The sequence below is a fragment of the Pinus tabuliformis genome, chromosome 6 (genome assembly GCF_031772625.1).
Source record: "Pinus tabuliformis cultivar Carrire ecotype Pingquan chromosome 6, CPIR1, whole genome shotgun sequence".
NCBI classification, from domain to species: Eukaryota; Viridiplantae; Streptophyta; class Pinopsida; order Pinales; family Pinaceae; genus Pinus; species Pinus tabuliformis.
This window is the reverse complement of record NC_142292.1, coordinates 477,607,819-477,634,772: the sequence shown is the minus strand read 5'-3', so window position 1 is coordinate 477,634,772 and position 26,954 is coordinate 477,607,819. Positions and strand designations below refer to the sequence as shown.

General features: G+C 40.3%; 1 protein-coding gene across 2 annotated transcripts in view; it reads right to left on the bottom strand.

Moving 5' to 3' along the window:
• The window catches only part of XK-2 (xylulose kinase-2), a 43,321-nt gene that overhangs the window by 4,898 nt on the left and 11,469 nt on the right, over nucleotides 1-26,954 (bottom strand). For both annotated transcript variants that reach the window (XM_089418212.1, XM_089418210.1), the window contains 2 exons: nucleotides 11,595-12,252; nucleotides 11,255-11,343 (listed from right to left, as the gene is read on the bottom strand). In XM_089418212.1, coding sequence (XP_089274338.1) covers nucleotides 11,255-11,343; nucleotides 11,595-12,252 — 747 coding nt within the window. The remainder of the gene's footprint in view (nucleotides 1-11,254; nucleotides 11,344-11,594; nucleotides 12,253-26,954) is intronic.

The window sequence follows — 26,954 nt, the reverse complement described above, 5'->3', positions numbered from 1 at the left end:
TATTAAAAAGATAGTTTTCAAGGATCATTCTCCAAATGTCCTCATAAGCAGGTTTGTCTGCATATTAAAAAGATATTTTTCAGGAATCATTCTACATATGTCCTCACAAGCAGGTTTGTCTGCCTGATTTAGCTTTTGAACTTGGTTAAGTTCATACCGACTGTGCCATTGTTGGTGCTTATGATTCCAAAAATCCCCACAACAGGAAATCCCTTTTCTATCCAATCTTTTACGAGCAAACTTTGTCAGAGACCATACAGACCTCTTGGAGGGTGAAATGTCCAGATAGATCTTTATGCCAAATCCCAATCATATTGTGGCTTCTCATTTCCATTTGAGAAATACAAACACCATCTGCGATGCAACCCACCCCTTTTTAAGTGGAGCTGATACTAAAAGCATGCAGGTTTTAGCATACCAGTTATGTCAGAATTGAAAGGCACCTTTGATACCTTGAGTGTGTTGAGCATCTAGGATTTAGTGACAGAATAAAAGCTTCTATAGAGCATCCTCCTTCACTGCTTGTACTACCCGTTTACAAACAAGAACAGCCCCTTGAGATCTCATGTTACTATGTTAGGGATCACAATCGCCCCTAATCCCTTGGTCAAGAGCAAATATCCCTAGCCACGAGGAATCCGTTCACCCCACTTTGTTTGCCCCAGAGAAAACTTATGTACCTTCTCCATAATTTTATAGGCCACTTGAGAGGGGAATACACAAGAGGAACATATTGTGCCCTGCTGCTAGAATTCAGTCAACAATTGTCACCTTCCAGGCAAGCAGAGGTCAAGCCTACTGCAAGTTTGAATTTTTATTTTTTTTCCCAAACTTGGCCACTGACTTTGGTTTGGCAAGTGCAGAGTTGTCAATTTGCATATGTTTTAGCATTGGTTAGAATATGTATCTCCTTCAAATAAACTAAGTGTTACATTTTTATTGACTTCAATGTGAAAAGAAAAACATCCTTTTAAAGTTTGTACAAAAGGTGGGCCCATTATCATTATGTAACATTTACCATGGTCCAATTGTATAATGAAATCTCAAAAATTTGCCAACTTCTGTTAAGATGCCAAACTAATTATAGTAATGCTCCCAGCATGGATGGTGACATCATACTGACACTGGGAGTGAAGAGGGCAGTGAATTGACTGGTGTGTATACTTGAATCTGCACCTGTACCAGCAGTTCCAGTAAAGCATGTTGGTATTGAGAGGTCCAGTTGAAAGAACAATGTCAATCTTCTGTCCAGTAGTAAAAGAATCGTCCTGAGTTCCCAATTTGGTGTCAGATGGGCTAAAGCATAGATTGGGGGTAATTTAGAGGCTGTATAATTTGGTGTTCGATGGGCTAAGCATAGATTAGGGGTGATTAAGAGGCTGCATTGCATCCTTCGATGTAATGTGCTCTTCAAATTAACTGCCCAAGGGAAGACATAATAGCCTATTTAACCCCATACGCTATAGTCATTTAAAAGGGGGGAAATTATTATTTAATGTTACTTAGGTAACATGGGATAATAAAAGTTAAATTTGGGGCAAATGGAGGGAAACTCGCTAATCACTCAAAATCTAATTTAGGAGGGAAAAGCCCCAAAGAGAATCTATAAAAAGAAGGGAGGAGACTCAATATGATCATCATGGATTGCTGTTCTTTCTGATTTTGCGCTGACGCTCTTGCAAAGTTTTAAGACTCCTTTCCTTTGATTGGTTTCGGTGGTGAAAGATTCCACCCTAGCCAATCCTCCTATCCTTCTTGCTATCGGACTGAATTATGGCTGAGTATAATTTTCTGAGGGAGCAAAGGGTTGGGACTAATCTATCTAGGGCTGTGAATTACCTCTCTGGGCAGCAAAAGTCTTCCTGAGGTTGCGGAATGGTTTTCTAGGGCAGCATAGGTCTTCCTGAGGCAGCAGATTGACTTTCTGGGCAGCTGATATCATCCTGAGGCAGCAGTCTGATTTTCTGGAGCAGTGAATGTTTTTCTGAGGCAGCAGACCATCTTCTTGAGGCAGCAAAGGGCTAGAGATTACTTTATGAGATAGTGGAAGGCTGGCAGCCACTTTTCTAAGCCAGTGAAGGGTTGAGGGACTAATTTTCTGAGGCTGTGAGTGACCAGAGGGGCCACGATCGGGAAGACACAAGGGTTAATAAGGGTGCTGATATGATTTTGTGGCAGCAAGGGTACAGATACAGTCTATGGCCTAGAAATCATGTTGATTTGATATCCCTGTTGGGAGGTTGTTGACCGTTGTATGTCTGTTATGTTGGAAATGTAACTAGTTTCAGTCTTCATAATTGTTATTGTACTCATTTCAATATGTATCTTATGTAACAAACAAAAGAAGAAAAGAAAAAGTTATTATTTTAAAGCATGGGTTTCATGCTCCTTATTGATGGTCTTCTAGGTAAAATCATGTTCTTCATGCTTCTAGGGTTTGTTAGGTCATAGGATATATTGTCATGAGTCAAGAGAGTCAACATCATGATTATAAGACCCTTCTGGGCAAGATGTACCTTGTAAAAGAATTTATTTTGAGTCTAGAAGGTCCTGGAAACCTCCAAAGTACAAGTCAGCCTAAAGGAGGGAATTCGACCCCTTGGAAAGGCTATAAATAGAAGCAGATTCGACCTCATTTGGCACTCACTCACTCACAAGTTCGATCTCTCAAGAACAAGTTTGATCTAAAGCTAGAAGAAGCAAGAAAGGAAGAGTGAAAGTCTAGAAGCCAAGGAGAATCCAAGAAAAGAAGAAAAGTTTGTTTTTGGGCTCTATCTCTCTCTCACACATGTGAAATCTAGTTTTTTTGCAGCTTCCAAGAAGGCCAAAATTGCAGGCCCGAATTGCAAGTGATCAAGTTGCTGGGAGAGCAAATATTCTGATTTGACTTCGTTGCTCTTGGGAAACATCATATTGCTCAAGAAAGACCTCTTGAAGAACTGTCTTAGGATTTCTACAGTAGCTACAAAGTCAAAATTGCGGGGCGAAGCAACGGTGTCAAGTTGCAGGATCGAAGTTGGGGGTCAAAGGTGTAGTTGGAAGCTAGGTGATGCAAGTTTTTACTTGTTGATGCACTATGATGTTTGGATTTCGCTATTGTCTTTGGAGCTTCTCTAATGCGAAGTTGATAAATGGATATACTCTCTCTCTCATGTAAGACGAAATTTTGATGTTATTCTTGTTATCTTACTGGTTAACTGCATGTATGTTGTTATCTTTATTCTTGTATGGGTTAAATGTAACGCAAAAGTCTTTTGGAAACTTGAATAAGTGATTAAATGCATGCATTGACCTTTGTGGGATTGGGCGAATGTTCCTAAAGGCACCTCTTAGGTTAAACCCTCAAAACTGTCTCCTTCGCAAATTTGAAGTATAAATCTCTATTGATATAGTTGCTTCCCTTGGAGAGGCTAGCAAAGATCAATTAGGGCTCCTTAGCTCACAAAATTTCATGATCTATGTATATCTTGACTCCATTAAGCCTAAGCAATAAGGCACTGATCCTCGTATCACTTTGGTGATCAAAATAGCATTTATTTTCTTTACTTTTCCCAATTCTAGGCCTAACCCCAAAAGGTCTCGTAGAGCATCACACAAAATCTTTTGTAGCCAACCAAACACCTTGGAAATTGGTCCACAACTGCGCTGGGGTCTTCTCAAGGGGTCCTCCAACTTTGAGCACCATCCGACGGTGGAATCCTGAGATATTGGAAGCCCTAGCTCAAGGATCATTTCTCTCCCTAGATTGATCATTGATCCGTTCGTCATTGTGATTCCTCTTATACTGGGTCTCCTCCCATCGGTGAAAGTCCGTAAAGAGCAAGGAGCCATAGCTGAGGTGACATTGGGCTATTGCTCCATTGTTTCCCCTTGACCTAGTAGTTGCTCTATAGGATCCCTTCCTAGGACCCTTGCTAGTTATGAAGATTACGAAATCCGGAATCCTACTGCAGCAACTGATTAAGTTTCTTCTATTTATTAAATGAACTGAACAAATTATTTACTGCATCCTACGGTAAATATCAAAACTAATACACTGCAACCTTCACAAATACAATACTGCAGAAGAAAAATAATGCTGGAAGAATAGATGCACACACACACAAATACACAGTTATTTTTGGACCAATGTCCCCGAAAAAACCCAACTTGGGAAAATCGGTGCAGCAGCTGAGGGTTTTATTATTATGCAGTAGTAAATCTGAGTACAAAACTATGGATGCTCAAATCTAGCAATCCATACAGAGAAATGACTGACAGAAAGTCTAGTGAGAAAAATCTCACTCCCACTGGCGATCCGACACTGACCTTGGCTCAAGATGAGTTGCTCTCTGCTGCCTCTGCGCAGTCCCTGCGTCAGCCTACGCAGTGCTACGTCCCACAACTCGGACTAGCGTCTCTCTCGCTAACTAATCAGTTGTTGTCTGGAAGATCGATTCTCCTGGCCTCCAGGCTCCCACTCCAGCTTCTGGCACTAAATCACTACTTCTCCCCAGCAAAATACAGATTCCCCTCTGAAGCATTGCGCTGCCTCTCTGCTATGCACTCACTAGACTGGAAAATCTCCCTCCGACCTTACTATCCCTGCCCCTCTCTCACTACTTTGAGCTCACTAGCTCTCTCTCTGGCAACTCAGCGTTGCTACTCTGGAGTTCGATCTGCCAGTAAATTCGAACTGTTGGTGGCTCAAAGTGTGTTCTCCAACCCCCATCGAATTTCTTCTTATAATCTCTCGTTGAGACATCAATGGCCAAGATTAAAACATAATCGATGACTAAGATTAACTAGAACTTGATCCATGTCTTCTTCTAGAAGATTCTCACCATGACTTAATTAATACCCTTTAATTAATCAGTTTTCCTAAGTTTAGACTTATGAACCATTAAAAAAAGATTAATTATTTTAATTAAGTCGTCTCTAGGTGGAATTTCCAAAAAAGATTTCTGGTTTTGGAGAATACATGTATTCTAGCCTCTCCACCAAATTTCATGGCTAGAACACATCTGATGTTACAAAAAACTAACACTCCCTCTTAGCGAGGAATGTGTTCTAGGATTCTAGCGCTAAAACCCACTGAAGCAATACCCTGTCTTTGCACCACCTCTTGTCACGCTGCTAATGTCTGGCTGATGTTGCCCATTAACTACTACGCAACTCTGATATATGCTGCATCTGTGCTACTGCTGAACTGTTCATCTGCTACTGCTACAACTGAAAAGCATCCAAAATACTAAACCAACTGTGGTCAGTATGATGCATTTGTCATCCAAGTCCTGACTATTGCTAGACTTTGTGCTATCGCTGAAGCCTCTACGCTACCACTGACTCTGCATTGTGCCAACTACATTGCTTCCAACTTTGCTTTGCGCTACTTAGTATCAGACCGCTACTAGCTACTACATATGTCACTCCGGCACCTGACTGCACCAACTGCCACTGATCCATCCTACTACTGCATGCTATGGGCTCCCGTAGCAAGGTATTGATTCATGAGGTGGACCTCCTCAAGAATCCTACCCATCTTGTAGCTCTTTGGGGCTACAAAACCAAATCACCCCACCTCACTCTTGGAGGTATATCGGTGATCATGGCAAACTCTTCCTCCAATCTGGAGGACAGTCTGTTGATCTCCGCGAATGCAGCCTGCTGATCTTGCTTCTCCTCCTTGTCCTTCTTTCTGAGAGGACATTGAGTGTTGTAGTGGCCAAGCTCACCACATCTGAAGCATTTCACCTTGGAAATGTCCTTCCTCCTGCGCTGCTCCTGCTGCCCCTTTGATGCGAGGGCCACATTTTCTTCTTCCTTCACTTGCTTCGTCCCACTGCTACTGCTGGTACCATTGATGGTGCTCTTCACCAAATCTCGCCTCATCTCCTCCTGCTACAGATCAGCCCACATTCAATCCCAATCTGGCAACTTTTCTCTACCCAGAATACTCTGGACGAAGACCTGCCATTCTTCAGAAACGTTGTTTAGAGATAACCGCACCAATTTTGTAGGTTGGGGCGCTGACCCTACTGCAGACAGCTAGTCTCGGATATCCTGAAGCCTAGTGAGGAAGGGGTCTATGCGCTCCCCTTTCTGCATCCTTGTGCATCTCAGCTTCTCCTCAAGATACATCTTCCGCTGCTCGGAAGATCCCTCGTATAGCATAGCAAGAGCTTCCCACATCTGTCGGGCAATATCTTTGCCAGCTATGTGAGACACCACGTGATCTCGAACCCCATTGAGAATCAGCCTCTTTGCTTTCACCATCTCCTGCTTGTAGGCCTCTAGAGGATCTGCATCTGCGATTACAGCTACCACGCTATCGATGTAGGCTTCGAGATCGTATTCATCTAGAAGATACAAAATTCTTGCCTTCCAAATCACATAGTTGGAGGCTCCATCCAACCGATCCTAATCTCTCAGCCCTATTGATGCCATCTCTGCAAAAAGTCGAACTCCTCTTCTCCTCTGCACAGCTGCTGACTGGCTCTATGCACTCCCTGCTGGAGTGGGCAAATCTGCTCACAACTACTATTTCTCTGCTGGGAAAAATCAAACTTTTGGACTAGAAGTTCCCTAAGAAAAGAATTCCCTCAGTGTGTGCTCTTTCTTCCTCTTGATGCTATTTTGCACTAGCAAACTACTGCAAAATAACTGTGTCCCAACTGAAGATCTTCTCTGCAAGGAAAATATTGTTGCTCCCTTTGCCTCTGGTAATCTTTGATCTGGAAAATTTATTCTCTGTCAACTCTCTCAGAGAAATAAATTTTTCCTCAAAAATCGACCCTCCTGGCCAAAGGAATTGCACTGCCTCTGAGGGTTTCGAACTGCTGCCTACACAGAGTTTCAAAATTCCTCTTCCCTTTGCTACTGAGCTCTCCGACTTATGATCTGCGCTCTGATACCATGTGAAAATTCTTAAATCCAGAATCCTACTGTAGCAACTGATTAAGTTTCTTCTATTTGTTAAATGAACTGAGCAAATTATTTACTGCATCCTACGGTAAATATCGAAACTAATACACTGCAGCCTTCACAAATACAATACTGCAAAAGAAAAATAATGTTGGAAGAACAGATGCATACACACACAAATACATAGTTATTTTTGGACCAATGTCCCCGAAAAAACACTTGGGAAAACCGGTGCAACAACTGAGTGTTTTATTATTATGCAGTAGTAAATCTGAGTACAAAATTATGGATGCTCAAATCTAGCAATCCATACACAGAAATGACCAACAGAAAGTCTAGTGAGAAAAATCTCACTCCCACTAGCGATCCGACACTAACCTTGGCCCAAAATGAGCTACTCTCTGCTGCCTCTGCGCAGTCCCTGCGTCAGCCTACGCAGTGTTGCGTCCCACAACTCATACCAGCGTCTCTCTCGCTAACTAATCAACTGTTGTCTGGAAGATCGATTCTCCTGGCCTTCGGGCTCCCACTCCGGCTTCTGGCACCACATAACTGCTGCTCCCCAGCAAAACACAGATTCCCCTCTGAAGCACTGCATTGCCTCTCTACTCTGTGTTGCCTCTCTGTGGCACTCACTGCCTCTCTCCTATGCACTCACCGAACTGGAAAATCTCCCTCCGGCCTTACTATCCCTGCCCCTCTCTCACTGCTTTGAGCTCACTAGCTCTCTCTCCGGCAACTCAACATTGCTACTCTGGAGTTCGATTTGCCAATAAATTCGAACTGCCAGTGGCTCAAAGTGTGTTCTCCAACCCCCATCGAATTTCTTCTTATAATCTCTCGTTGAGACATCAACGGCCAAGATTAAAACATAATCGATGGCTAAGATTAATTAGAACTCAATCCATGTCTTCCTCTAGAAGATTCTCACCATAACTTAATTAATACCCTTTAATTAATCAGTTTTCCTAAGTTTAGACTTAGGAACCATTAAAAAATATTAATTATTTTAATTAAGTCGTCTCTAGGTGGAATTTCCAGAAATGATTTACGGGTTTTGGAGAATACATGTATTCTAGCCTCTCCACCAAATTTTGCGGCTAGAACACATCTGATGCTACAAAAACTAACACTAGTTTGAGTAGTAACAGGGGGTACAATGGTTGTACTTGTTGGGGAAGTTCTCAATGCACTACCAGGTAATGGAGATGGAATTCAAGGCCTCTAGTGGCAATAAGGTAGTGTTGAGGGGTATGTCCAATTGTGCTCCTCGAGGTATGTCCAATGGTGCTCCTCAAATTGTATCAGCTAAGAGAATGGAGGCTATATTTAGGCATGGAGATGTAGCTTGCACAGCGGAATTTCTAATTACAACTCAGAAGTCGTCAAATAGCTGCCAACAGTATCAGGCAGATATTCAGTTTTTACTAAATAAGTATGACCAAGTTTTTGGAGCGATTCCCCCAACAAGACCTTCTGATAGGGGCTTTGAGTACACATTGAGCTAGAATAAAAGGAGATTTCAAGAATAAGGTAGAAGAGGATGCCACGAGGCAAGGAGAACAAATCTTGCAGCACCCGAATCTGCAATTGCTTGAAGACAAGCAATGTCGGGAAGGGGACTCTGTAATTTCCTCTTCAAATTAATTGCCCAAGGGAGGATGTAGTAGCCTATTTAACTCTGTAGGATATAGTCATTTGAAAAGGGGGGAATTATTATTTAGTAACATTGAATAATAAAAGTTAAATTTGGGGCAAATGGAGGGAAACTTGCTAGTCACTCAAAATTGAATTTAAGAGGGAAAAGCCCCAAAGAAAATCTATAAAAGGAAGGGAGGAGAGTCATTATGATCATCATGGATTGTTATTCTTTCTTGATTTTGGGCTGAGGCTCTTGGAGGGTTTTAAGACCCCTTTTTTCTGATTGGTTTCCGTGGTGAAAGATTCCACCCTAGCCAATCCTCCTATCCTTCTTGCTACAGGACCAAATTCTGCCTGCGTATAATTTTCTCAGGCAGCAAAGGGCTGTGACTTATCCATCTGTGGCAGTGAATTACCTCTCTGGGGAAAGTCTTCCTGAGCCTGCGCACTGGTTTTCTAGGGCAGTGAAGGTCTTCCTGAGGCTGCGGACTTGTTTTCTAGAGAAGTGAAGGTCTTCCTAAGGCAGTGGATTGACTTTCTGCCATCTGGGCAGTAGATATCTTCCTGAGGCAGCGAAGGGCTAGAGATTACTTTCTTAGATAGCAGAAGGCTGGCATCCACTTTTTTGAGGCAGAAAAGGGTTGGAAGACTAATTTTCTGATGCTGCGAGTGACCAGAGGGGGCGCGATCAGGAGGACGCAAGTTTAATAAGGGTGCTGATATGATTTTGTGGCAGCAAGGGGACAGATACAATCTGTAGCCTAGAAATCATGTCGATTTGATATCCCTGTTGCGAGGTTGTTGACCATTGTAAATCTATTAATTACCTGTTGAATCAGTCCTATTTCATAATGGTTTGTTGTGGAATCTACAGTTGCTTGGGTACTTTGCTATACTAATGTATTCAATAAAGAGTATCACCGTTTCATAGATTGATGAATATTGCACTACTGTTATGAAATACAATTCCTTCATGGTTTATTGAAAACCCTAGCTCAAAATTGCACGCCAAGGGTAATCTCCCCAGGGGGGATATTACATTAGAATAGGATAGCTAAGGGGCATTGATTCAAATTTATAGAAAATATTATAGTGTTTATCCCAAATACAAAAATCATTGGGTCAAACGTAAAGAAACATTATAGATAATGGCACTAGGGGAGCTTAATGTGGAAACCATTTATTCCACATGCAAAGGGCCACCAATAAGAGGGAGACAGCAAACTCTAAATGAGCCCTTAAGATTCATAGGAGCCATGGAGATTTTGTTTTTCTTGAGGTAGTCCATATTGCTTTTGCGTATTCTGGGCCTGAGTTGGAATCCATACCTCCTCTGGAGAATTTCTTTCTTGTCTTATCACTGCTGAGGTGCTCTTCGTTATCTTTTATCAATGAGTTTTCTAGCATAGCAGTTCCTGGCAGTTGTTATCCCATTGCATGATCTACATGAACTGCTGAGTGAACTGTGCTAGAGTAGATGAGTTGAATAAATATGGAACTGCTGGTAAACCACTATAGTCTGCTGAACTTAATGTTTATCTGTAACCATCTATGTTAAAGCTATTATAGTAATATAATTATAATCTGCTGCAATAAAATTAGAATCTGTCAGTAACATTAGGATCATAACAGCAGCTCATAACAGAACTGATATCAGATTTTAGTTATAACAACTTGTATATTCTAAATACCCAAGGTTCTGTATTCTATGGTTCTGGTGGTAAGTACTAACTAAACTAGAGGAAGATAGCTCTGTATAGGTACATTTGGAGATCTAGTTTTGGAAATCAAGTATGCTTAGGAGAAAGATCTCAACACCCAATATAACAAAGGGTAGCTCAGCATGACATTCAACAGGTGAATGCTCTATATTTATAAGGGAAATGAGGAAGTAGAGATTGAATGGCTATGGGATAGGCCCAACGATGGTCCAGACTCCAAACACTTATGCAGGCAATGAAAACTACATGAGGGGAAGGTACTCTACAGTCCTTTGTATAGATATAGACACAAAACATATTTGTTTCGTGATGCTGAAATTTTGAACATTTAACAGTACCCTTGAAATATCAGGTTTGAAGAGGGTGAATCAAAAGATTCAATACAGAGACAAGTTTACAAGTGACGCCTTAAAATTTCATAGTATCACTTCTGAAATTTCTGATCTGTAACAACCTTATTGTTTGCCAGTTCGTTTCAAACTGTAAATGCATAAAAATGAATGGGTAAGTTGTAACTCATATGGATAAGATAAACAGGAATTACTCATGCAACTTGATAAATATGTTATAGCTGCAGGGAAGTTCTGAAAAATATTAAAGACAAATGTTATCAAACCAAAAATAAAGCATGCTTTGGATTTATTATAAAAGAAAAAAAAAACACAGTACATCATTTCAAGGCAAGAAAAGAAGTTATCACTTTCGAAATCATTGTGTGGATAAAGTCAAACAAACATGAAGAAGATAAAAACTTCCAATTGGCATCCACAACCTCCAATAAGAACAAATTAGAACAATCTTCATTAAAAAGTATCTGAACTGACCCTAAATAACCGAATAACATTAAAAATGCAGTGAATCATAACTCAAAAGAATATGAATAGATAACGTGAGTGAACAAAATCCTAGAAATTCCTGTAGCCTTGTTGAAAACTAAAGCTGGCGGTAAATGTTAATTAAATGTGCAGATGTGAGAGCTTTAACTTTACCTGTCTACAAAATATGAGCTCAAATTACCAGCAATAGCATATGATGGAGCCAATGGTCCAAGTTTCTCTTCCAAGTTTGGAGCAGTGGCCTGGGAAACAGATAATGTTGTTATTAATCATTGTAAACTTAATCTTCCCATGGTAATAGACTCTAGAATCCCTATGTTGGGAGGCACCCACTTTTGGGTATTGAGTTCTATGTCGTGCCTGCTAAATTTACAATTTTGACTATTGGCAAGTTACAACATGCTCAATAACATGGCCTACTCATTTCTATAATTAGTGCATTCATTCTAGTCGTCCCATAAGTGCCATGATATTTTGTTCAGACTCAACAAACCTCTATGGCTTCCTTCGACCAAGTTCTTTCCCTTAGATCCATCAAATTCATCCCTGCTCCATCGGTTTCATCAATATTGGCATAGCCACCAATAAAAAGGGATGCCATGAAAGAACTTACAAGAGAAATTCTTTCAGTGTTATCATAGACATCCTTTTGTGTCTGATATAATTTCCGTATCTGAGGTCCTGTGTATCTTTCATGTGCACAAGAACCAGTAAGTAAAGCCAATTCAAGTGCTCCGCCAACAGCCTTCTCAATTTCTCTGCACTGTGATGTTGTACTACTGTCCATCCAAATAGGTGATTCATTCGTGGAGAAAGCATCCTGAAGCTGGACAGCCAAAGGATCTTTTGGATTCACTCCTTTTAGAATGGATTCCAGGGCACCCTTTCTCCAATAAACACTCCCGTGCTGCTGCCCACTTCCAGAAATAGCCCTGATTTTATCAAACTTTAAATTTGCCTTCTTCAATTTGTTCAGTATGAGGTCAAGAGCTTCTACCCACATCAAAGGTGATGACACAACACGCCCATTGCCCGATGGATCTCTGTATACTCCATCCTTTGTCTTGAAATGTGGCAACTCTGAATCAAAATGAACTGTTTCAGAGAGGACAATACACAGATTATAGTCCAAAACAGTCGCTTTGAGAGACCTGAGATCAGAGTAGACATGAAATATCAGGCTAATTGATAGAAATGAAATATTCAGCAAAGCAAGTGACTTTGATAGATACGAGTGTCAAAATTGTACATATAACAAACAGATGAGAAAATATTTAAGGCACCATCAGAGATTCAAATTTCAATCAAAGCAACCATATATTTTACTAAAGCATATTTGGGGAACAGCATATATATATATATATATATATATATATATATATATATATATATATATATATATGTGGGTAGCAGTAGACAATGAAAATTGCATAACACATGTTGCATGGCAGGCTGAAACTGTAAGCTAAATAGCATCCATGAACCATACATATTATAGATGCACAATGATCAGATAGTGACAGCTACAATTATTTCCAGCAACTCTAAACATCAATGTATTTATAATATATTGAAAAACAACACTGAGAATATATTTTGTAAGGGGCAGGGTAACTCCATGTAACACAGTATGCCATCTAATAGTAATTTTCTATTCTTGTGATGGCTAAAACAGCGATAAAATCTGGCAAAGAATATGCTAAGCATCCCCATTAATGACTTGCAAGTTGCAACCACAAATCAACCTTCAATAGACAATTGGGATGCCTTCATGGCTATCATCCACAAGCAGTTCAACTGTCACATGACACGGAGACATGAGACGCGGAAGATATATGGATATGAGCATCAGACATGAGACATGTTGACCCAGAAACAGGACATAGGTGTTGATGATTGTGGCTCGGGCAGGTAGTTCTCCATAGGCCTAAGTGTCTAGGCATGCAGAAGTCACCCAAAGTCTCTTTGGGATACTTTTTCAAGTATTGAGTAAGTTGCTTTTGTAACTTAGTCTACGTCTAATGTAGGAAAAGCACATAATTAATTATGTTGGCTATTGATAAAGAAACTAAGGACTTTTGATAAAAAAACTATGGAAAAGAATAATTTACTATAGTGAATCATATTTTAATCTCAACTGTTGATCTCAAGTGAGGCGAGATCTAATCTCAACCATCAATCACTTTGGAGATTAGGGTTAGGGGTTTAGCTCAATTAGAAGTTATAAAAGCAAGGCTAAGGAAAGGAGAAAAACATGCCACATAGTGAGCAAAAGACATGAGAGGAGATCTCAGTGATTGAGTGCAAAAGGACTTCCATTCAAGTGTTCCGGATCCTAGGAAGGTGCAAGGGTGCAGCAAAGAGATCCAGATCAGCCAAGGCTAGGGCTTGATCAACTGGATCAGATCCAAGGTATTTTGTATTTATAAATTTCTTAGTGGGCTATTTTCCTAGGAAGGGAGCCCAAGTAGGTTTTGTTTATGTTAATAACTAAATAATGCTTTTATTCAATAGAGATAAAATCTGCTAGGAACCTATTGCTAAGGGCTAGTTTCAGAAATTAACAATGGAAAAGATCAATTGGGTTTATCTCAGGTGGTTGGGCCACCTGGTTCAATTCCCACAATTGGCATGATGAGCATTGTTGTAATGGCTTTGAACCTTCTTGTTGAGTTTGAGCAGTCCCTTGAGGACCGAAACATACATATATATATATATAAATTACAAACTACAAATACAAAAATGAAATATATACTAGAACATTTACTAAATATTGATACAACTAGTCACTACATCACTGATGATGAAACACACAAGAAATTAGAATATAATACACATGTCATAAAATAGAAGTTTAGAAGTTATAACCATACACTACAGTGTTTTCATTAAGTCATTTGATGTCATCAAAATCAAAATGTGTTACATAGATATTGTTACCCACCAAAAGTGAGGACCCCTAGGAGAGTTTTTCTCCTATGCATCTTCTTCCAATAGACAGCCAACAACCCTTTGACAGCCACCTTGTAGCCGATGTGATGTGCCACTTTATCTTCGCTCCCTGCATCGGTTTCATGTTTCCTCGCCCATTTGTCAAGAGCATACATTAGAAGGTGGACAATCCGACCCAAAAGCTATGTTTTTCATTGTGCAATCAAGTGTTTATGCTTTTTTTCATTTGGGCATGGATTATTTGGTGACTTGGAAGAAGGCCTTTGACCGTGGTTTTGTTCTCTCACCTTAAATGGGGGGTTAATCCTCAATCCTAGTCCTGTGGGATCTCCCCTATTGGCCTATGGCTATAGGAAGGGCACTACTTGGGAAACCCTGATTTTGGTAGCGTGGCCCTGTTTTCCCATTCCATAGTTTCCACTCTCCTTAGCACATTACAAGCCCTATTTCACTATTTCCTTTCTTTGGGTCCACATAACCACTAGGTCCACAGGGCACTCGCAAACCCCCTCCCCTTATCCACATATTTGGGCCAGGCTTGGAAACGTTGCCCTGGAGGTTGATGCAGTTAAAAGAAAGTTAAAAGCATATCATGGCCACACGCAAGAAACAAAAGAAAAAGAAAATCATAAAATGCAAAATATGGTCAGGACATTTAATATAGCATGTGGGAAAAATCCCCATGAGCTCTACCCCTTATCATGGCCATCACCCTGATTCCTTGGGCCCATGCGTGCCTCTCACATCATAAAGTAACCCATGCACATCCCAACCCATGGTGGGCAATGAATTGCCTCACCCTAAGGCAGTAATAACTGTTATGCATCATTCAGAGCATGCTCTTATTTCCTAGAGCCCTGAGTAATATTACAAAGAAAAATCAAGAAAAGGCAAAAGGAAAATAAAGAAAGGTGGAAAAAAAAGACTGGAGTAACTCATGTATCCATGCTTTCTCCCTCCTTGCATCTATATACCCAATATATGGACTTCCCTCATTATTGCTATCCTTGTACCCATGGCATTTGGACTTAAGACCCCTTTGTCCCCATCCATTTCATCATCATTCATATGCCACCTATTAATTGAAGGATGTACGAGGGACATGTATTTCCCTTTATGGGCTAGGAACACCTAATAGGACCATTTATTAGCCACTCCCACCTAGGGAGGTAAGACTACTACGGGATCAAAATCCCAAATTTGGAAGGGAAGCCCTATATGAAGTCTCAATTTTCCCTTGATTAACAAGCTTGGTTCACTTAGATGCACAAATGATTAATGTTATCTAATGGTGAAGATGCAGCACTGCACATTATGTGTGATTGGCAGGTGGTTTCATCATGGATTGGGCAACTTATTGGGACCTAAGCCACTATAGGAGTATATGACACCCTACAGGTGAAGCATTGAGAGCCATGGGACTCCTATCACTTGCAAAGCATCAATCCACTCCATGGGCACCTACAGCAACTCCAGTAGTCTGTGCTTTGTCCCACATTATTCTCGAGATGATACACTTGGACTAGCGTGCCCCAGTCAACTTACAGTGCACTGATGGTTTGGCAGTTGATCCGAGGCCCAAATGAGACCCCTTTGAGACATGGGAGGACCAACACCATACTCTGAGACCTTAATGTTGGAGCAGAATTAGGCTATTTGATCACCAGGAGACACATGAAACCCATTTTGTGCCCCAAACACAAAATTGGGGTCCACATGATGATTTGCATGGATACCTAGGGGCCAACCCTAGAGGATGATTTTTGGAGTCCTCTTGACTCAGTTTGGCACCAAGGGAGCTCAACGCATTCCTCAAAGAGGCCTATGCAATGATGATGTCAGCATTCATCCCTCTTGTGGGTTAATCTTTATGATTTCACATTGACTACTGGTTGGCTTGTAATCACAACTAGTTATTACCCATAATTTGACAACTAAGAGGGGCTTTAGGCTAAAATTAGACTTGATTAGACATGTATAAATAAAAGAGACCTCATTTGAGTCTCTCATCATCATCACACTTGGAATTTGACCTCTTAGAGGATTTTCACACTTGTTCCTTCTTGGCTATTGGAGATCTATTGGATGCATTTCGATATTTGGAAGTTATTTTTATTGTCTTTGGAGCTACTTCTTTGGATAATGGATGGATATACTACATGTTGTCTTGTAAGTGCTTATTGTTGAATATTTTCTATCTTGAAATTGTCTAATGTATGGAATTGTTGCTTCTAGGTTATGTTATTTTGTGCCCTAATTGTTGAAAATTAATTTTGAAAGGCTATCTAGTTGAGTATTGCATATGTTATTCATTGTATTACATGTAATGAATGTTCCTAGTGGAGGAAATCTTTAATGTCTCCATCAAACTCCATTTTCTTTTGAAGTGGGTAAATGTTAAAAGTTGATACTTAGCAATGTTGCGAAAATCGCGATCGAGATAAAATCGGCAAGGGTCCAAAAAAGGAAAACTCATAAAAATCGACAAACAATTGGCAACATTAAAAAAATACAAAAAAAAAACATTTTTTTCAATTTTTTTAATATCTAGAGCATCCACGATTTTTACGATTTTTTCATGATTTTTTCATTTTGGAAAAAATCACGATTTTTCTTAATCGCGATTTTCACAACACTGATACCTGGGGCATTAATTTTTAGCCTCCTTAAAAAGGATCTAACTTACCTATTCCATCCTTGACTCCATATGTGCCTAAAGGACAAGGCACCAGTCCAAGTCACTAGTGATAAATTCTAAATTTTCACCATAATCTTCTCCCTTAGAATCAATCCTTTTAAGGCTAGGGAGAAAACCTAGGGCTTGGAGCGAAATTTTAGTGAGAAGGCTATTCGGTGATTTGAGAGCTTAAACATCAAGCTTAGGGTCTAGGCTAACTATTCTCCAAGTTTGGGGGGCATCCACTCAAATTTCATCCATAAAATATCTTGCCCTACGTGTTGCTCCAAGAGGGAAACCCTAGTTATTTTCCCCTCAATTTGAGGACTTCCTTGAAGGTTATATGGGCTTAGTACTTGTTGAAGTAGATCATAAGAAGCCTTTACTCCTAGGCCTTGACCTTGTGAATACCTATCACCATAGAGAAACCTCAAACCCCTAGGTCTTGTTGAAGTCTCCTAGGCCTTGACCTTGTGAATACCTATCACCATCGAGAAACCTCAAACCCCTAGGTCTTGTGCCTTCTTTTTTAGGGCTTTTCTTAAAGTGATTTGCTTATTTGAAGCCTTGTACCTTTATTGAGCCTCTCTTTCTAATGAGCTCTAGCTTGATAACTTCGTGCCTTGTACCTAGTCTATCTATTCTAAGTGATCTCCTTCCTACTGGGACTCCTCCCATCGGTGAAAGTACATAAAGAGCAGGGGGTTTTCATTAAGGTGACATTGGGCCTCTACCCCATTGTTAGCACTTTGTCTAGCTTTGTTCTTGTAGGGTTTCCCTCTCCAAGGCTTGCTAGATTTTATGGTAACAGATACTAAGTCACTGATACTATAGGTAGGAATGCCAATGGAAAATATAAAATAAGGTAGACACTAGTAGATGGAAGAATCTCATAGCTCATCATTATTAGGAGTCCTCCTCCATGTCAAAATCATCAAAATCACCACCATTGTCATTGTTCTCTCCTCCATCTTCCTACTCCTTGTCCTCCTTTATATCCAATCCAAGATATGCATTTGTTAGTGTGGAGGATGACCCCTCAAGAGGATCACCATCATCGAAGTTTAACTGGTTCATTAAAATCCAAGTTGGTTAATGTCAACTCAAGACCTTTGTCCAAACCTATATCATAAAAAATGCATCCCACACGTCTTCATCAGAAAAATCACATTTTAAGAGTTCTAACTTGCTTTTTTTGCACTTTGTTGTTGGACACATGTAGGGTGCATTTCCAACACATGTTTGGCATGTGTATTGTTTTATAATACATTCCAAACATGTTGGATGTGTGTTTGACATAATGCATACAGATATGCCCCCCTTGATGGACATGTCCCGTTAAGGACACGTGCCAAACATGTCAAACATGTGTCTGACATGCTGGATACAAATAAAACCCCCTTTAAAATTGTCTCCTACTACTTAAGGGTCTACCCATTAAGGTACATAATTCAATGTTGGCAAAGTGGTTGCAACTCGGACAAATCCTTAAACAAACTATCAACTGAATCCTTGAGATCAATTTTACACCAAACTTAAGATAAAGGATCTTGAAGATACCCTTCCATTAAGTTAATCTGTGGTTTAATTATCCACACCAAAAAAGAGCTAGAACTCTTCCCAATTTCTTCAATGAATCATGCCCTTCAACTAGATTCCAAAATCAAAGCTAAGTTGCCTAAAGCTTATTAATTCATTAAATAGTCATCGCAACATTATCAAACACACGACTTTTCTTTGGCTTCTCTCTCAATCATTATTGTTTACAATCAAGAGACAACCATATTAGCAACATTCAACCATATGGGCCTTTGTTGTATGTAAATCGGCAATAGTATGAATTTGATTAATTTTCCATAGAGTACAAATACCGTACCGTCAACTTCCTTTTTATTGTCTTTGATGATATTAATCATGTATTTGATACCAACAGACTCATAAACCCAAAAAATAAACAGCCCAACACAAAATTTTCGAGAGACAAATTATTTTTCTGATTTAATGGGAATTCTTGAGGATGAAATTACTCTAAAATTTGGAACAAAATGCATAGTTTGTAGCCATGAAATGTATACTTTTATAGTGAAGCCATATTGCATATTTGTTATGTATCTTTTCCATAAAGAATCATATACGAATTCCTTTTCATATTCAAATCTTGCTACTATGATTCCAATGATGAATGTTGTGCCTTACAAGCCAAAAGGCCAAAACTCTCTTTGTTGAACCATACCAAGTAACAGGAAAAAAATGGCATTGAGGAATAGCAACAAGAGGCTGAGAACCTAATTCCTGTTGAGAAATCAAAAGTCTTGTAGATTAGGGTTGATTCCTCTTACTTGATAATTACTTGTGAATTTGTTGCCTTTTTTATTAGATTTTTATGTTTTCTTCATTCATCAAGCAATTACCAAAAGTACAAAAACAAAAAGATCACAAGAGACAAGAACACAAAGATGTAGGCTCCAAGCCAAGGCAAAAACCCCACAAGGGGGAAAACCCAAAAAAATTATCTTCTTATAGAATTAGATCAAAGTGAGATATCCAAGACCCAAGACCAAGACAAGACTCCAACCTCCAAGACGCCAAGACGCCAAGTCAAGCCCTCCTTCAATATATTCTTCTAGCAATAAGTCCATCAACAAATTCAGCATCAATAGCAAACTTCGATTTTACCAACAAAAGACTTGTCCTGGTAGAGTATCCACATGTGCGAGTTCATAACAGACTCCTCTTTGACATGTGTGAGCCTTTAGAAAGATCAGACTTCAGCCTTCCCTTTCTCTTCTTGACTTCATCTCTTTTTAGCTCTATTGTAGAAGGTTAGATGATCAACCAATGTGAAAATATTGTCTCCAAATGAGCTCGAACTGTCCTTTATTTATACTTATTCAAAGGGAATCGAATAGGTGTCTTTTCCTGGGCAAGGTCAACTTGGCTTCTTGAGGTAATTTTGACTCAAATGAAATTATTTTTCCTCTTTCTTACAAAAGTCCAAATGGGACTTGACTCAAGTATAATAGATTGAGACATGACAAATTTTCTTTTGACTCAATAAACCCTAGAAGCATGAAGAAAATGCTTGACTAAAGAAATAATAATAATATAAATTTATTTTTCTTCCTTTTGCATTTACATGAAATACATATTGATACAAGTACAAAGATAATTATGAAGACCAAACCTAGTTACATTTTCCAACAATCCCAATGACAAGAACCACTCCAACTCTTCACTAGTTTCTCATGGCCACAATTTGCATTACCCGTAAGAGGGAAACTCTCTTCACTCACAATTTCTAACTTGAGCAAAAGCTCAAATAGTTGATGAAGAAGAATGGCAACCAAAAGATCCCCATTTCTCAACAATCGATAAACTCACTCTTTCTCCATGGCAACAACATCAAAAACCACATATTATTGGATGGGTTAAGAAAGTTGGTTCATCAAAACCTGTCACTCATCCAAGCTTTTATTAATACAACTGACTATCATGCTAAACCTTTGGATTGTAGTGACATGATTTTTGGCAAACCCTACTAGTTTGACACAACGGCACAATATAATGGATATTACAGCCCCCACAAGGTTTTGAAGGACAATGAGAAAGACCAACTCACCTCATCTTCCGCTCTAAATAACAAGCCATTGTTAATCTCCACAAATTCAAAACTATTTATCTATTCCAATGGTCATTTTTATCAACCCACAACAGCGCCTCCATTGATTCCACACTTTAGTGCCCGTCCAAGAAGCAAGCCCAAAACGTAGCACTCCTCTTCAAACATTGCTTCACTCAGTCTAACCATGATGCAAATCCAATTACATGCTTCTCCACATGCCCATGTGTCATGATTCATCTTTTCCCAAGGATAGAAAATCAACTCTTCTACACATATTCCACAACAGTCTACAATTAGTTCATTCTCCAACTAGGAGGAAATTTCTATTGCACGTAGTCTCATTTCAATAAATGATCTTCTCCCATTATTATCATGAGTCAATCCATCCAACCCGTAGCTCACAAAATATTGTGGCATAAGTTGGAAAAGATGCATCATCAACAAAAATTGCGGACAATTCTCTTAGCAAAGTGGAATTGATGACTTAGTTTGTAGTGGACTTAATCCATATATAGATAGCTAGATAGATAGAAGCCTCAAAGGTTGGCTCAATAGGTTGAACCATCTACGTAAGGCACATCACCAATGGGAGGCCTTGTGTAATAGTCGAAAAATGGTCAAGATATTCCAAGGAGGAGGAGAGGGGGGGAGAGGGATCCTGCGAGGTTTCCAAGGAAATTGTGTGTGTGTGTGTGTGTGTGTGTGCGTGTGTGTGTGTGTGTGTTATCATGAAGATGATGTAACAGCCCTAAGTTAAAAGTTCATGTAAAAAAATTAATAAAGGCAAAATAAGACCAAGGTCATGGGACACTTATTCCAAGCTTAATGTTGGGAAAAATATCCTAGTGGGCATCACTTGTTGTGTTTATGGCTAAGGGGAAATTGGCAAAGGCAATGGCAAAGGCTTTGAAAAGGCAAAGAGGCATTAATTGGCATTTTATTTATGAAAATAAAGGAAATTAGGAGAAAATGGAGGTGAAAGGTCACAGGTTGCATGTGAGGAGGAAATTGAAGGAAAATAATGGAAAAATGAAGAAATTAGAGGCATCAATAATAAAAAGACATCAAAGCATCAGTTGGTAGCCTTTTGTCAGTTTAGTTTTGGAGTTAGTCTCAAAGAGGAGAAGAGCACCAAGAGGAGAAGGAAAAGCAAGCAAGCAAAGGAAGGACAAGGAAAGCAAAGGAAAGCAAGGATCAAGCAAGGAAAGGTTGGATCAAGCAGCTTCAGCAGGAATACTTGCAGGTAACAGATTGCATGTATGGTTTCCTAGTTGGTTTTGGCATGCATGGCATATGCATGTGTGTATTTTGGTTTCTTTGTTGTCGGTGGCATGTATTTTGTCGGGTTTTGATAGTGGTTTCAGCCTTGCCTTGCCATTTTCGGATAGCCATGTTGTAATGGGACTCCTTCTCGGTTGATCTATGGATTGCTGGAAGGTTTTGGATCCAGGTAAGGTGGTCTTAGGAAAATTCCAAGGGTTGGGGGTGGAGATGGTTTTCTCCGGGAAGCCCTCAACAGGTGGGTGGAGACAGGAAAATTCCTCAAGGGATGGTGAAGGAATTCTGAGGCATCCAAGCTCAATTTGGTTTTGTGATCTCGGGACCGGTTTAGGTGAGATCATGGTATGGTGAGGGTGGAGGTGGTTTAACCTTTGGATTCCCTTGGTTGTTTATGGATGGTTTTATCCCATGAGATCCCACATTCATGCTTGGAATATGGCACGGGGGTGATTGGCTAAAAGAAAGATTTGGTTCAGCCCAATCTATGGTTGGGTGGTACGTGGAAGTCCCTGACTTGGTTGGATTTTGCATATGGTTAATAAGAGCTAAGTTCCTCTTGCTTTTGATGAGTAAATGTACTTGTTATTATGTGGCTTTAATGATTGTTCTCTCATTGTTATTTATCTGGTTATATGCTGGTTATAAGCATGGTTAATTGATAGATCTAAGTATGGCTCTTAACACATTTCTATTAATGAATGTTTGGATAACTACGTTGCACGAAACTTCTAGGAACCCGACGTTTCGGGACGTACTCGTACCCAAAACTCCGAAACTCGACCGAAACTCGACCATTATGTAATCATCTATGAGAGTTAATATAGACTTGGTTTTCCTTTATTGTCATCTATGGGTCTTATTCTCTATTTTCTTGCAAGATAATGTGTTATTCACTTATTTATAAATATATTTTTAGATATATATAAACATATATGGCGTTTCAGCCAATGTTTCCATTTTTGGAAGGTGATGTTTCTAAACGTACCCGTTTCGGAAACTCCGAAACATTTCGGCATTTCGTGCAACTTAGTTGGATAATGAATGCAAGACCTAATTGGTGTTGTGACAGCTATTGTAAGAAGGCATTGTTCCTTCTTGTTTATTCTCAAATAAGTTTTTAGATCGTTATGTTCAAAGTTGCATTCATGACCTATAGGTTGCATGTTCACCATGTGTTTGACGGAATGTCAGTCCTGGTTGGGAGAGGTCAGGTCAAGTCCTGGTTCAAGTTTTGGTTCATAAGCTTTGTTTCTGTCATTTATCATTTCTAGAAGTTTCACTAAGTTCTGGGCAGAGGCCTGAGTCCTGGCCCTGAAAAAGTGGCTCAGAATTTGGGGTCACTAGCATAGAACTGACTGGAAAAGTCCACAGTCACATGGAGGCAGGCTTATCGGTGCGATTGGAGGACTACTATCGCTTGCATGCCTTGGCAAGGGAGCGGTTGGGGCTCTAAGTCAGTGAAAAAGAGAGTTATCTCAGGGGTTGGACACTTGGAGGGGTTGGGTTTCTCCTAGAGGTCCTGTAGCACCTGAGGAAGTTAGTAAGGTCTTAAGTTGTCGACTCCATTTCCTTAAGGTCATATAGGAGGTTGAGTCTTATCATAGTGACCCTCAACTCATGTTTACCCTGGGCAAACCGGTGAAAGTGGGTAAATGTGGGAGGAGGCGGTTACAGGGTGGTATCAGAGCGGGTTATGCTCTCTTTGGGTAAAGTCTGATGTTGTCATGGTTATGGTTGTCATGCATGGGGTCATGGTGTACAGTTGGTATGGTCATGCATGATGTTGTTATATTGATATGGTTATAATTATACATGTATCACGCTAATGTGGACTGATTTTGCAAATGAGATAATCCTTCCCTGAACATCAATAAGGTATGGTTTTGATTTTGGTATCTATTTGGTTTATCTAACATGGTACACTTGCAAGAAGAAGAGAATCAAAGATGACAAGCAAAATGGTAGACTACAGTTCCCATGACTCTCCCTACAGATCAGTTGGGCAGCAAGGAGGAAAGCATTCTCCTGGTATAGTAGATACATTGAGGAGTTTGAGGGTAGAGATCAGAAGTTGCAAAGCGGACAATGACAGGTTGGTTAAGGCTCAAGAAAGACTTGCAAGGGCTCAAAAGAAACAGGTAGAGGTCGATGCAGCGATTCTTCGAAGTTTGTCAAAATTGCAAAGACAAGGACAGTTGAGGATCAGTGAAGAGCAGGAAGAGAAAACTAATAGCGCCTATGGTAGCAGGTCTCGGTCCGAATACAGGTTGGATAGAGGGGATACAATTAGAGGTGGCAGATCACTGGATACACCTGGCAGGAGGACTGGTATGTATGGGCATCATTCTAATTCCTCATCTAGGAGATATCATCACAGTCATCATTGTCATCATCCTTATAGGAGGGGTGAGTACTTACCTGAGGCGTTTAAGAAAGTCAAGCCGCCTACATTTGATGGAGAGATGAAGAAGTTAGAAGATTCAGAGGCATGGTTGCTTGGGATGAAGAAGTTCTTAAGATTGCACAGTTATTCAGAGGACATGAAACCCAAGATAGTTGCCTTCAGTCTGAAAGGGAAAGAAGATATTTGGTGGGAATATGTGAAGAATGTCAAGGGTATTCGGGAAGAAGAGTTGATTTGGGATGAGTTCAAGAGACTCTTCAAGAAGAAGTACTTATCTGAGAGGTATTATGATGATAGAGCTAAGGAGTTTTATGAGCTACAGATGGGTTCTATGACAGATGATGAGTATACTAGCAGGTTCCTGGAGCTGTTGAGGTATGTGCCTTATCTCAAGGATGAGAAGGCTAAGATTCAGAGATTCATCAGTGGGTTGTCAGCAGCATATAGAGACCGGATTGAGTTTGATGAGCCTAGATCATTGGAGGAAGCCATCAGGAAGCTAAAGCATTGTTATGAGCAGTCAAAGCGCAAAGTTGAGCCTAAGCGTGACTTGAAAGGGAATGAGAAAATTAAAGGGAAGTGGCCACCGAAGCAGGGAAGACCTCAGGATGCAGGTGAGAAAGAAAATGTGGTTCCTTACAAGAAGTTCAATGCAGTTGAGAAGGGACATGGGTCGCAGCCTAGAGAGTAGCAGAACAGAGGTGATGGTAGGGGACCATTGCAGTGTTGGATATGTGGCAAAGATCATCGCAAGAAGGATTGTCCATTGTACCAGGGTGGTAGGCCTCAAATCTATAGTGCTCAGGAGGCACAAACGGTTGGAAATATTGGTCAGAGCATTCCTCAGATTTATGCAACTATGGACAAAAACAAGCAGATCATCGAGCGTCCATTATTGAGATGGAAGGTAAGATTTGTGGTCGAGTTGTTTCTATTTTGATTGACCCTAGATCTAATTATAGTTATGTTAATCCTAACCTAGTGGATAAGTGTGGCTTGAGAAAAGAAGTGCATGCAGAGTCTTGGTTGGTGCAGTTGGCTACAGGTACTAAGAAGAGAGTTCATCACTAGGTAAGATCTTGTGCGTTCGAGCTGAATCGTATGCCTACAGCAGCACATTTGAATGTACTGCCACTCGGATCAAATAGTATGCTTTTGGGAATGGATTGGTTGTACCTTCACAGGACCAAAGTAGATTGTTATGACAAGGCTATTGAGTGCCTGGATAATAGTGGGGAAAAGAGAATTATGCAAGGAAAGAAGAAGCCTACATCATGTTGATATCTGGTAGCATCGGATGTCCTCTAAGTCTCAAAATTTGCAGGGAGGCTTAGACACATGCATTCTCCAATACCCAGAAATCATTTTGGGAAATTCCACCCGGAGGCAGTTTTATTAAAATAATTAATTATTTTTAGTGGGACCCTAAGTCTAAACTTAGGAAATTAAAATAATTAAAGGGTATTAATCTAATTGTGGGTGAAACTTCTAGAAGAAGACGAGGATCAAGCCAAAATGATCTAAGTCATTGATTAGAAGTTAATGTAGGTCGTTGGTTGTCCAACAGAAAGATATAAGAAGAAGCTTGAGGGGCACTTGGAGAACACATCAAGTAGAGTTCAGAAGATCAAATTTCTTAAGCAGACCACCTGCCAGTGAGAAATTCAAAGTGAGCTTTTGCAGTGAGGGGCAAGGATAGTTCTGGTTGGGGATTTCTCCTGATCCAGGAATACTCAGCACAGGAGGCAGAGATAGATCCAGGAGAGGCAGCGTAGAGCCAGAAGAGGCTAACGCAGGACCATGTAGAGGCAACGTAGGCTGACACAAAGGCAGCGCAAATCCTTGAGGAGGTCCAAAAATTTGCTAAAGGAATCGATTTCAGAGGCCAGAAGCCGAGGTGTGAGACCGAGAGGTGAAAATCGAAGTTCCTGGGCAGCAAATCGATCAGCAAAAGGGGTGACGTAGTCCCTAGAGGCTGTGACGCTGGGCTGACACAGTGACTACGCAGAGGCAGCCAGGGGTCGTTCATTTAGTGGCTAGATCAGTCAGATCTCTAGTGATAGTGTGAGGTAATCTCACTTATCTCTCTGTCAGTGATATTCTCTGTACTGGATAGCCAGGAGGGCATCTAGAGATTGTATTCATAAATTACTACTGCATAATAATAAAACCCTCAGCTGCTGCACCAGTTTTCCCACACTGGGTTTTTCCGGGGACATTTGTCCAAAAATAACTGTGTAGATGTGTTGTGTATTTCTTTCTTGTTCAGTTTCTTGTTTCTGCATTTTATTTAAATGGTGAAGGCTGCAGTGTATTAGTTTCGGTGTTTACTATAGGAAACAGTAAATAATTTTGTTTAGTAATTAACAAATAGAAGAAACATAATCAGTTGCTGCAATAGAAATTTGGGCATCCAAATTTTCACATGGTATTAGAGCTGCAGGTGAAACAAGAGAGCAGTGTTGGAAGAACCCAGCACTGAAGAAAGAAGGGAAGTCGAAGTACTGCATAAGCAGCAAATCGAATCCTTAGAGGGAGTGCGCAGTTCAGGCCAAGAGGGCAAGATTTTCATTGTAAATCTCTCTCTGAGTGAGTCAACAAGGACGTAGGATTTCCAGATCGCAATTTGTCAGCGGTAGAGGGAGTAGCGCAGCAAAAGCTTCAGCTAAGAGGGGTTTCTGGTGGGACGCAGTTTTCTGCAAGTAGTTGCTAGGCAAAAAGACGTCAGAAGGAAGAAGAGAGACACTTGAGGGAATTTCTTCCTCAGAGAATTCCTAGCCAGGGAATTCGAATTCTCATTTGTTAAGCAGTAGCAGGAGAGAGGAGGTCATTCGACTTTTTCGATTGGCAGAGATGGCAACCAGTGTATTGAGAGATCAAGATAGGTTAGATGGTGCATCCAACTATGTGATCTGGA